This window comes from Glycine max, chromosome 17 (assembly GCF_000004515.6).
Source record: "Glycine max cultivar Williams 82 chromosome 17, Glycine_max_v4.0, whole genome shotgun sequence".
In the NCBI taxonomy this organism is placed as follows: domain Eukaryota; kingdom Viridiplantae; phylum Streptophyta; class Magnoliopsida; order Fabales; family Fabaceae; genus Glycine; species Glycine max.
This window is the reverse complement of record NC_038253.2, coordinates 39,674,875-39,687,860: the sequence shown is the minus strand read 5'-3', so window position 1 is coordinate 39,687,860 and position 12,986 is coordinate 39,674,875. Positions and strand designations below refer to the sequence as shown.

Below are 12,986 nucleotides of genomic sequence, written 5' to 3'. Positions count from 1 at the left end.
AAGAAAATAAATGTACTAAAAATTGTTTGAAAAGTAAATCTAATATTAAATTATTGTCTAATTACTCGAGACTCATTTTTTTTCGATTTTTGTCACACTTAAATTTTCTTTTATTCAAATATCAGTTGAGTTTTATAGTTTTTATGTAAGTAAATCTAGTTTATGGGACTAGTTTTGCATCTCTAATTAGTCAAAAAATGTTCAAAGTCGTATTCCAAAATAAAAATATATTATTATTTTGGTATAATCATTTTGATCCACTTTATAAAAATAAATGATTAAATTAAACTTTTTAAAATATAAACGACTAAATCAAACATAATTTAAAACATAAATGAGTAAAAGTATATTTAATTTTAGCCTATTTAATTTGAGATGTTTTTATTTTTATTTTAAAGTCAAAATATATACATGAATGTTTTCTTGATATAACTCAACTCTGATCTCAATTCTCTCCTAGATTGTGATCCTTGTTAATCCATAGTTCCCCACTTGGAGTTTTAATACTATTCCGTTTTGTAGTTTTCCAACTTTTTATTATTATTTTATTATAGAGTCTACGTTGTTCTTTGTTAGATTTTCAGTGTTTCAAGTCGTTTATTTGCACCAAAATATCTGCTGTTATTAATTATTATCTTTATCTCATTTTTATTTTAACTACATTGTCACTTTTAGAGAGAAATTTTATTTTTTATCTATCTGTTATTTTAAAAATTTATGGTGATATTATTATTACTACTTGGGTCATGTTACTAATTATAGAGATATAACTTTGGTTTCGCCCCTTCTTTTTATCTTATGACAGATGTCCAATTTTGAGCGTCAAAAATCGTCCCATAATGATATCAAAGTTGACAATTAATTAAGTGGATTATGAGATTGAGGCGATATTTTTTGGCCTCACATAATACAGATCTGGCTTCTGATTGCACCACAATAATGTCATTTAATTTCCCTTGAATCACGACAACACAAGATTTTCTTTCTCCCGTCTACCTATGCAAAAATGTCATACCATTTGACTGAGGTATGTTTTCGGATCGATATTCCAATGTCATGCCTATTTATTTACGTACATATAAAAATAGGCCATCATGATTTTGTTCCTATTTTTCATTTTTTTTTAGGCAAATTTATAATTTGGTCTCTTATTTATCTCAAAATTCAATTTTGATTCCCGTATTATTTAATTCACGAATTTAGTGTCTCATTTTTTGTAATTCTATTATTTCAATCCATAATCCCAAAATTGAATGTTTACTGGCCAACGTTGATCGCAACATATTGCATTTTTATTAGATATTGACCATCACGTATCACATGTTTATTGGACGCTAATTTCGTACACTTAATTAATGTTAACTTCCAATAAAATCGCAACACGTGACATGATGATTAAGATAAATAATTAACCGTCAATGTCTAATTTCAGAATTAAAGACTGAAATAACGAGATTGAAAAAATTTCGAGATTAAATTCATAAATTAAATTATAAAAAGATTAAAATCAAATTTTAAAATAAATAAGAGACCAAATTTATAATTCTGTTTTTTAAGGCCGGTGGTGTTTCAATTCTAGGTAGCCCCTCTGACAGCAAATCTGTTATATACAACTAAACTTTTAACCCATTATAGTCCATGTCATCATATCACTTCTGTTCATGATTATTCAATTATTATTATTTTTTTTCCAAACTAAATAAATAAGAGATAAATAGTGAAGAAAATTGCTTATACCAAATCATAGACCATCTCACACCTCAGGCTCTTGACAAGCTAAACTACTTAACCTAATATCTACTTGTTGTGTTAATTTACACGCCGAGTAATTTACTGTATTTGTGACGATGGAACTCTCTGCATTAATAGAGTAAAGAGGAAGAAGAATAATATATTTTCATTTCTTGATTAAAATGTTGAGTGTACAATCTTTTTTATTTATAGAGACTAATACAAAACAGATTTAAAAGAAGAAATAGAAAAATAAATAATTATCAACTAATGTAGATTTTTTTTATAAAAAAAGAAGACAAGTAACTAATTATCAACTGAATGAACTGACGTAACTAACAAGTTTATATATATTCTAACACTCCCCTCAAGAATCAAGATGAAAAAATATGTTTAGAACACTGAACCTTGGACATATGGCACTAATTAACAACAGTGGCTGAAACAAGTTTGGTAAACAAATTTGCTAAACAAAATTTATCAGCAAATCAAAACGAATCTATATTAACAAGAAACAAGCACCAGGGGTTCAACCCTTACAATAGGGCAATAGGCTATAGAAGCATAGTATATATAGTGAGCTATGAACTACTCATACACTATATATACAAAACTGCATAATTATGCAGACCCAAAATCCAACCTTTCATATTAACAGTAGCCCAAAATATACCCCAAAGTGCATGTCCAGGTGCCCCAAATTTGCTCATTGATGTGCAGATTTTTTTGTAATATGTCGAATATATAGAACTATTCGCCATCTTTTTTCTTACAAATTCACAGTCAATCTTTTTTTTTTATTTTTTATGATTACGATACTTATTTCTTGATGGGAGGACTAAAAATAATGACAAAAAATAATTGAGAGATCAAAATCGATAAAAGAAAGTTAAAAGATTAAAAGTAAATTTCATAAAAAAAGATAAAAGATTAAAAATACTATTTATTACATTAAAAAATATTAGTTATTAAAACATTTTACATGTGACTATCATGTTAATATAATAATCGATCTATGTAACAAGTCATATGATTATCAACATAATTATGGCATCTTTATTTAATGATAATACTTCATAACAAAAAACCAAAACGTAAAAAAAAACAACTAATTTTTGTGTATATATGAACTAAACGAACTTCATCAGAAATTGAGTAACAACTTTCACATTTAGCCCCCAAACAAAAATAACGAAAGAATGCACATGAAGGACACTTGGTGATGAACATGTAGCCATTTGGTTGTGGGCCTGGTTGTCGTTGCGCCGGGAAGATTTGTCGTTTAGGAAAATTCTTAGAGGTTAGAAATGTTGATGCTTTGGTTTTGAAACTAGGGCATGCTTTTGTCGGTCAAAGATAAAGGTTAAGGAATCGGGCATTGTGATTGGTGAAGTTGGGTCGCATGATAGGACGTGGATCCCACACAGTGGAAGAAGCGGTGGAAAATACCATCATTACTACTGCAAGACAACGCCATCATTTGCACGTGTCCATGGACCATACATTATATACATTACAATCCTACGCAAACTAATTAACATTGCATCAATGAGATTTTATCATGATATATTTGTGAATAAAGAGAAAAAAAATACTGTATGTTACTGTGAGAAATGAATTGGATATCTATTCTGGTGAATCACTTTTTACCGTGCTTGCTGAAAGAATTTTTTTTATTAGTTCTGTATCGAAGTCTTAGTGCATGACTGTTCGAAAGTGTGAGAAAGATACCTATAAATAATATTCTAATGTTCAAGTAAGGGTTATTTTTCTAATCATGTTTAGGTACCTCTTATTCATTGATTATTTTTAAGTAAATTTAGTGATGATAATTCCAACAAAGTGATGTTTGTTACTCGCATATGTTGAAAGATAAAACATAATGTTTGACATATATGAATATGTGATCGAGAAATATATTCTATTTGAATGTGTTAGGTGTCCTCTTAGATTAAGTATACTGTATAAGAAGATAGATACGTAATTGACTAGCTAACATGATTATATTTGGAAATTGGATGCAATTGCGTTGCGGTTGTTTCTGAACAGGTTACACAAAATACTATATGTAAATTTTAATTAAAAGTTGTCTGGTATATCTTTACACAATTATTGCGAACTCCAATGACTTTGTTTAAAGGAATCCGGATCTTCAAAGACTTCAGTATTCAAATACTTTGTCTAATAAAAAAAGTATATACACATTTAATTTAACAACCATCATGGCTAGAGAATGATCATCAGTTTGATGTGTTAAGGTTAGCAGTGTGTTAAATTGTTATTTAATTACCAAAACAATGAGTTGTTTAATTATATTTATCTCTGCTCATAATTTGTTATATAAGGTGTTTTTGCATGAATATTGATGCAGATTTTATCTGAAAAAGAAAGAAAAAGGAATCGAATCACTTTCACTGGGTATCAGACAATCAGTCGCGGCCTCGCAGGGGCACATGTGCGCACATTCGTTGTTCAAACTATAATTTTTTCAAAATAATTTATTATTACTATTATTATTATTATTATTATATATTTTTCCTTTTGTTTCTAGTTCATATAAATAAAATTTTGTTTTCTTTGACCGTTGCTTCAAACTGGATTAGTTATGTAAAAAATCAAACACTGAAGTATGTTCGTTAATAATTTAACAACTTATAATCTACTAAAATAATTTAATGTTTAAAATTTAATAAAGCCGATACAAATCAAAATCTCTTACATTAATTGATATATATCTTTTATGGATGAATATTTTATAATACCCACTATTAGATTATAACTATACAATGTGCACATATCATACTCAAAATAAACATAGCAACATTTTAAAATAAATAAAAACATTCACCATTTAATGACATACCCGAGATTATTGAAACAAATTTGAAATTGAATATGAATAGACGACAAATAGTGGTCCAAACTCCAAACTTAATTAATGGTCTCGTATTAAAAAGTATAATAACATATGCACCCAAAAAATGGTGACTCGAGTAGTATCTAAGGTTTAGCTTAGTAATAGAAAAAAGAACCATTGACAAGAGGCAAAGTTGTGGCTACTAGTATTTGTTGGGGAAGTAGCTTTTGATCTCTATAAGCTCCTAGTGTTCATTTTGTTTGGAAACCTTTTAGCTTGGAATTTGATGGAAAGTGATTGTCGATATGCTCAAATATATATCACACTGCTGTTTTTGCTTTAACGTATAATGCCAAATAAAGTGAAATGCCGGCAGCATCATTTTTTGGATTGAAATATATTCCCGAATAGATCTGAATGGGACATCTTTATATACACTTAACTCATGACTTTATGTACTACAGTGTCAATTTCCCTTTTCCTTTTTTCTCGAGAAAGAGAAAGTGAGTGAAGAAGAGGAATTAAGGGCATGAAATACTTGTCATTTCATGTAATGGAAAGTGGACACAAATGCAAGGGAAAGGGATTTTGTTTTTGGGAGTAAGGTGTACGTGAATGGATGACAGTCCAAAGACACTTATTTGAGGTGATAGCAATGAATGATCCTTTCACTGTAAAATCTTTTCTCCTTTCTTTCCTTTCTTTACATCCCTTTGCATATTCTTCTTCCTTTTTTTCTTTCTTGTTATCATTATTACGTTTCTTTTTTAAGGTTTTCCTCCTAGGGTTTACACAAACTCCAAGAGTTAAACTTCTGACTATTTTCCCTAACCCTAGCTAGTTCTTCATCGGCTCATGTTAATTTTTCTTTTCTTTTAGGGTAAAATAAATAATAAAGGTTCAGTTTTAAAAAAATAAAATTGAAACGAGTAGTGAGGGTCAACATCATAGATTAGAAATAGACTAAATTTAAGCCACTCACAAAAACTTAACCTTAAAATGAGTAAAGTTTTTCTTTTAGCATATGTTTATTGTGAGGAAGAAAAGTAGAAAAAATAATAATTAAAGAGTAAAATAATTATGCTATTTGGTAAAATAATGAAAAAGAAATTGAACATCTTTCAGCTATGTGTTTCCCGTGTTGCGTGATGGCTCAAGTGTCTTGCACCTATAAAATAAGCAATTCTGCGACCATTTTTGAGGATTTCGTAATTCTTTTGATTGGTTCAGATTTTCTCTGTTTTTGTTAGTTTTTAGTACGAGAAAAAGTTGAGTTTGGATTCCTAAGATTCTCTAGTTGAGCTGTTCCCTAAGAATGGATGTGGAACTTCATGAATTGCATTCATGGATCTTCCGCATTCTCCTACTTGTGCTAAGTTCTTGATTTCGTTTTTAAGTCTTTTTGTAATTATCGACACAATGATACTCTATTCTAAACTTCGCGAAACACGTTATGAAATTCTTAGCCGAACTTAGCTTTAACGAAAAAATTGGTTGATCTATGTGATCTAGCCTACAATGGGCTAGGTGAATCTACTAACCGACTTTTTTTTTTTTATAACTATTAAGAATCTACTGACAAATAAAAAGAACCTTATTTGTATTGATAAATTGTTCATGAAGCTAAATTTATATATTAAAAAAATATGCATGCTGAGCTCCATCACTTATAAATATGTTTGAATATTTGATTTATTAAAAATTTATTTATTACTATGAGATAAAGAAGATAATGTTGTATAAAAAAAACAAGATCATAATAAAAGAGGGGGGCGGGGGGGAGGAGTGGTTCGTGTGTGTTGTTTAGTTTGCCTTCAAAAAGCTAATTGGGTTAGCAGCCCATTAACCCATTTCTTCAGAAAAATACCAAACCAAATCCACTAACGACCCACATACTTCCCAACTCATAAAATCCCTATCATGTATTAGGCTGTTGTTTCCTGTACCCCCAAGTTGCTTTCTGCACTCCTTTTTTGCCTTCTGAAATGATTAATCCGGAATATAAAATTACATTTCGGATTAATTACAGATATTAGCTTCCGGAACTGTCAATTCAGAAGGTAAAGAAATATTACAGAAAGAATACAGGAAACAACTTGGAGGTGCAAGAAGCCACAACCTGTATTATATAATAATAATCGAAGTATGATCCAACCATTGACCCCAGCCATCAAAATCCAACTCAAATCCAAAACCCCCTCACTTATATCAATACAACCTTACTCATTATCCATTATGTTACCCAACTTTCACTCTCACTGTTTGCAGTCCACTGCTACAGCAACACTAAATTTGGAGCCTCAAGGTCAGCAAATTAACAAGGCGTGAGGTTCCCTTTCTGGGTTGTTAGAAAGTGTTGCATAGACTGCCTCAATTCTTCAAGTACAACATATATACTTCATAGCAATTGGTTTTACAAGGAAATCTAATATAAATATCATAACTTATAGCTCATCTCCATATATAACCTATGGAGGCGTATAAACTTATATATATATATATATATATACCTTAGTGTTTGTGTGCATAACAAGGAGTCCAAATTCTTAGAATTTAGTTTCAACAGATTTTAAGGGTTTATATTATCAAGATGATAGAGCTGTTGATTTCCTCTTTCTTCTGTACATTTCAATATTGTAGATCAGTCCTTATCCTTCTTTTCTTTTTTATATATTTATATAAATAGTCCTTATGCCCTTGTATCTTGTAAATCAGCCAATACATATATAGCAAAGCAATGAAATATTTATATATTCACAAATAAATTCATTTTGTCTGTGTCCACGAAAGCAATGTCACTCATTGCAAGCTTTTACAAAGAGGAAGGGAGAGGGACCAATACGAAAGGAGATATTAGAGAAGGAGAGAGCATGGCGAGAGGATGAACAGAAGGACAAATAGAGGGTTCAACAAGATAGAGGAGAAGAGAGCAAAGCTTTAATATCTTTGAAAACATTTCTCTTGTTTTGGGTTTATGGTTCAGAGAGTATTTTGTAAAAATTGAGAGGAAAGTTTGAATTGAAAACTGATTTCAAGATTTAGAAAGAAGTCAGGTTGCATTTAGATTTGTGTATTGTAAGGTAATCTAGCTCATCGATATTTGTCCTATATTATATATTAAAGAACTTGATTGAAAACAATGTATCGTGACTATTCATACGATGTTCTTAATTTTTTTTTTCTTCATATTTGTTTGTAATATGGATTGAACAGAGTGTGAGTAATTTTTGTTTCACTTTGATTTAGAATACTCACTGTAGTTGCCGATCATTTGTTTGAAATAGTATCAGTTAATTCAACGAACAAAAATGGCCATAAGCACAATTAGTAATCCTCAAGACTTGGTTACGGTTGTGAAAAATAAATTAGTTAAATAATCATTATGTCTGTAATTGATTATTGTTATAAATAATTAATGAAATTTTCGGTTTTGTTGTTGATGTTGTAGGGGGTTATTAGCTTCATAATTTTCATCTGAGACAAGCTAATTGCTCTGTAGATTTTTACCTGAAAGATGCATCCTTCTCATAAATCATGGATTGGGATGATAACAGTATTGGAACCATGAAACTCAAAGAAAATGATAGAATCATAAAAACTAGTTTAATATCATTCAACTTAATTGAAATGATTACAATCTAGTTCTTGTCATTTATATTATGGTTACAATGAATTTAGCTACAAATGAAGCCAAACAAAATACTTGTTTAGGAGTCCATGACAAAATGAATTGGCATGATTCTCTCTCTATCGGTTTTCAAAAAGCAATTGCACTGTGATTATAACCTTGTAGTCATATATAGATGTGGGACATTATTCACGTGATTGACCAAGACTTCAGGCCTTCAACACATAAATAAAGCCCGTCTTCACCACCAAGCAAGTGGATCAACTAACATGGATTTGTTCCTGCTTAATTAGAGGTTTTGAGTTCGAATCATAGGTAAGTAGATGTGTTAAATACTTGGAGAAAGAGCTTTGTCGTCCATAATGATCTTGTCTAGCTTGAACATGATTGTTTCCAATGAAAGATAAGTGTGGTTTAGAAGATAAAAAAATATAAAAAAAAACCTCATGTCTTCTTCTCAGTGAATTTCTACTCCATGTGATTGACCAAGACTTGGAACCAGCGACATGCTTGAAAATTCATGTTGCATAGCATGCACGGCATCTGTATCTTGTATGATATGCTCAATTATCAAACCCACTAGGGTCAATCAGCTAGCTTCTCTGGTTCTGAACACAAACCTTGCTTGCTAGAGAAAGAACACATTACACAGTGCCCATGCTCATAATAAAGATTCGGAGTTGGCTACTAGAGCCAAAGGTATGGAGTTTTGTGTGCTTTGTTTCATCTGTTGTTGGGTTGCTCTGTTACGCTCTCAGCACCTCTTTCAACCATTTATTTGGAAAGTGGACTTGGTGGAAGACATTACTTTATATTGTCTTTAGTTTCATCGTGTGTCTTGCGGTCTTATTCGCAAAGGCATGGGAGCGCTCCACCTCTACCTGGCTGGAAGCTCATATGGCCTTTTTGATTTTGTTCTTCACTTCTGTATACTCCTTTTTCTTTGATAAAGAAGTGAAAGGAAAACCTGATGCTTATAGCCTATTTTCCTGTGCTGCATTTGCTATCATGTCTCTGAGTATGTCAAGACTGAGTCACTTTGGATTTGAGGTTGATCTCCTATATTTTTTCAGCGGAGTTCTTACGATACAACTCATGAAAATAAAAATATGGTTAGTCGTCGTTGGTGGGAGTTTCAGTTATTCTCTCATCCTTCTTCGTTCTACTTTGGGTGCTTCACCGACGAGAATCGAGTATCGTGGACTACAACTCAGAGATGATCTAGTCATTGAAATTGATTCACAAGGAACCAGTCACAGTACATCTCAGTTGCATCCTGATGTTATGATTATCACGCAACAAGACGCTCATGTCCCTCTTGAATTCCCAGTCAATTCACTTTCACAACAAGGCAACAGTTTCAGTGATAACAACATCATGGAACGGTTCATGGGTTGTATAGAGGCGCTTAAGAAGGAGAACGAGAACCTTATGGACACAATTTCAAAACATGTCAGCAAATACCTTAAGGCTAATGTTGTCAACGAGGACCAAATTCATGTGTGTGAAATTGATGCCGATGATAACTTGGTGGTGGATGCGTTGTTGTCGTCGGGAATAATCATCAACGACCTCCGTGAAACCGTTAGGCTGATGGTGGCAGCAGGGTTGAAGGTGGAATGCTGCAGAGCGTACCGTAGCTGTCGCAGGAAATTCCTGAGAAAGAGTGTTTCGAATTTTTGGTTGCGAATGCAAGATCTCAACGTGGAGGAGGACATTGACAAGCTGATGATAGAGATTCAGTGTTGGATAAAAGTTCTGAATGTAGCTGTCATGATACTCTTCCCCAATGAAAGGACACTATGCGATCGCGTCTTTGAAGGGTCCATTTCCTCTGTGGAGAAGTACCATGTGTCACTCGGAAATGATGCTCTCTGGGGTGACAAGAGTTTGAACATTTTAATGAACTTGGTATATTTTTCTTATGCTGATAAGGAGCAAGCCACTGTTACTCCTGTAGGTGGAGGGGTTCATCAGATTACCCATTGTGTGTTGGACTATATGAACAGGATAGATTGGCAAAAGCCTTTATCTCTGTTTGTGGAAGTAGACAGGATAATAATAATGAAGCTATTAGAGACTTGTTTGGAAGCCAACTCCAAAATTTACAATAACCCTACTTTGGGTTATATTTTCATCATGAACAATTGGAGGCAAATAGAACTAGCAGCAACACAACCCCAATTGAATCCTATTTTTGGCGACTATGGGTTCAAAAAAAGCACAACAAAAGTTCAACAAAACCTTGAACTCTATCAGAGAAGCTCGTGGAATAAGATTGTGGACATTTTGAAGGTGGACATTGATGAAGTAGAACCTAATGTTGCGGCCGAGGTAATGAAAGACAAGCTCCATTCCTTCAATGAACACTTAGATGAGATATGCAACGTTCAGTCTGCTTGGTTTGTTTTTGATGAACAATTAAGGGAACAACTAATAAAATCCATAGAAAACATGGTGTTGCCAGCATATGGAAACTTCCTCGGGAGGCTTCAGGATTTTCTTGGTAAGCACGCTTATGAGTACATTAAGTATGGAATGTTTGATGTTCAATATCGACTCAACAATAATTTGTTTCTTGTATGGGAGAAAGAACTAGAGTGAAAAAGGATACTCTAGCTTTTGTAGATTCAGAACACAAAAATTTATCTATCTCACATGTAGTTTCAAATATATATATATATATATAGATCAATATATATATATATATAGATAGATTATATATATAGATATATACTGTATGTTTCAAACAGAATCAGAAATGCATGTGTTTCCTTTCTATTTTGTTTCCATGTTGAAGATTGGTTTGTCTCAAATTCAAGTTTGAGTAGATTTTCGTATTTCTTAGTTGGAAGAGAATGACAAATGATACCTAAGTTTTGGTAAATTTAGACTACAGGGTTGACTATTCAAGTCCAAGGTTGCAGGAATAGACCTTTTAATTTGTTTTATTCGTGAAAAAGGATCTGGTATCAAGAAATTTGTTAACAGCTTGTTATGAACGCAAAGAAATAAAATCACCTATCACTATCATAGGATTCCCAAGTATTCCAACCACTGAATGTGAATGGCAATTGTTTTTTTTACAAAGTTTCTTTTCATCTATAAAACGAGAATTTTCCAAATTGTCTAAAGTTATTATGATCTTAACTACCATTTTTCTTTTTACGGCAAAACTGTCTCATATTATTTCATTAAAAATGCGAGAATGGATACATGTATGTAGGTGTAAAATAAAAAACATGTCTACGAGGATAGGATCTAGACACCCTTGTAGGGAATGAGCCACTTGATTGGCTTGTCGAGACGAACAAACTCAACTGAAGAATTTCAAAAACACCTGAGATCTTCACTGCACTTCTCAAGGATGAGACTGAATTCATTATTCATGAAGTTGAGTGATAAAAGAGTGTCCACAACATATTTGCAGTCTAGCTCAAAGATGATATGATCAAGATTTAAGCTTGCAGCCCATGTAATAGCCGCATGAAAACCTATTGCTTCAGCTTCTTGAGGTGAAGTAGAACCATGGTGTCATTGCATATACAAATTGGCCAAGGTTGCCCCTAATTAAAGCAGCAACTCCAAAAGAAAAATTGCAGCATTTTAGGAGATATAAAATTGGTCTATTGGTGAAAGAAGAAGGAAAGGAGGAAAGAGGTTGTGAATTCGAATCCCTTTACTAATAAAAACTAACAATACTAACAACTAAAATTTGCCGATAAAAGAAAAAATAGTATTGCAGCATTGTAGGAAGGCATCCTCTTCTATTCTCCAAATAAGCAACTCCATTCTTGGAGGAATTTTAAGGGACCAAATGGACATCCAATTATCATCTTCACAATATGATTCATTGTCAACCAACCTTTTCATGATTAAATAATAATCACAGTTGACTGAAAATTTGCCATACCTGCTAAGCAAGCTTTCCAAATCAGAGTATCCTCATCATTATTTAAGTAAGTGGCCATGGACAAAATCTGTTGTTGGGCATCACGGTTATTAAAAATCTCATTAATAGCATTCACATTCCAATTTCCAGTGGATTGATCAATTATGTCACACACCTTTAAGCTTTCCAAACCAACAAGAGGAGGAGTTTGGACATAGGAACTGTCATTTGATTCTTGCAAACACGACCTCTCTGTCTCTCCCTCTTACAACATCACAAGTTTTAAGAAATTAAGTACTAGGTTCATTCAAGTAAATACAGAAGAAAGAAAACTAAGGAGACTTATCGGATTTAATTATATATGTCACAGAATTGCTCTATCGTGCAATGAGCTGTATAATCATGATGATTATATATGCTTGAGGTGACAATTAAGACTATTATATATGTTAGTCTTAATTGGTAGAACTAGAAATTTCATGATATTTGTACTTTTTTAATCCTGGCAACATTCAGAGCAGCGAGGGCGCTATGAATATTACAAGAGAATTTTCTTTTTCATGAAATTCCATTTTTTTTGGTATTCTATACTAGATGTATGTCTGGAACTTCCATTGTTCACACTTAATTTTGTTTGTTTCCTGCCAATGCTGATCAGAACGTCTAGTAGACATTTAAAGAAAGAAAAAAAAAACTTTAGTATTGACAGGGTTTTTTAACCCCAGGTAAATTAATGGGAGTATAAACTAAGGTTTATGCATTTTCCGTGGTTTAAACTCTTGATAAGTTTGAAACTTTTTACATTGGATTTTCTAGTCTTCCTTACATGAGTTCAATTTGTTCTGATGTAAAAGATTCTCACCTTATGTAATGTTGGT

The 12,986-nt window shown here is 32.3% G+C and overlaps 1 protein-coding gene across 1 annotated transcript; it reads left to right on the top strand.

The window, feature by feature from the left end:
• The first annotated feature begins 8,853 nt into the window (after positions 1–8,853).
• On the top strand, positions 8,854–10,820 carry LOC100788390 (exocyst complex component EXO70B1). Its single transcript, XM_003549343.4, has one exon. The coding sequence runs from the start codon at positions 8,874–8,876 to the stop codon at positions 10,818–10,820; it is 1,947 nt and encodes a 648-aa protein (XP_003549391.1). The 5' UTR covers positions 8,854–8,873.
• The last annotated feature ends 2,166 nt before the right edge of the window (positions 10,821–12,986 follow it).

Excerpts from the sequence above, each read along its gene's own strand:
- LOC100788390 (XM_003549343.4), top strand. The coding sequence starts at position 8,874 with ATGCTCATAATAAAGATTCGGAGTTGGCTACTAGAGCCAAAGGTATGG.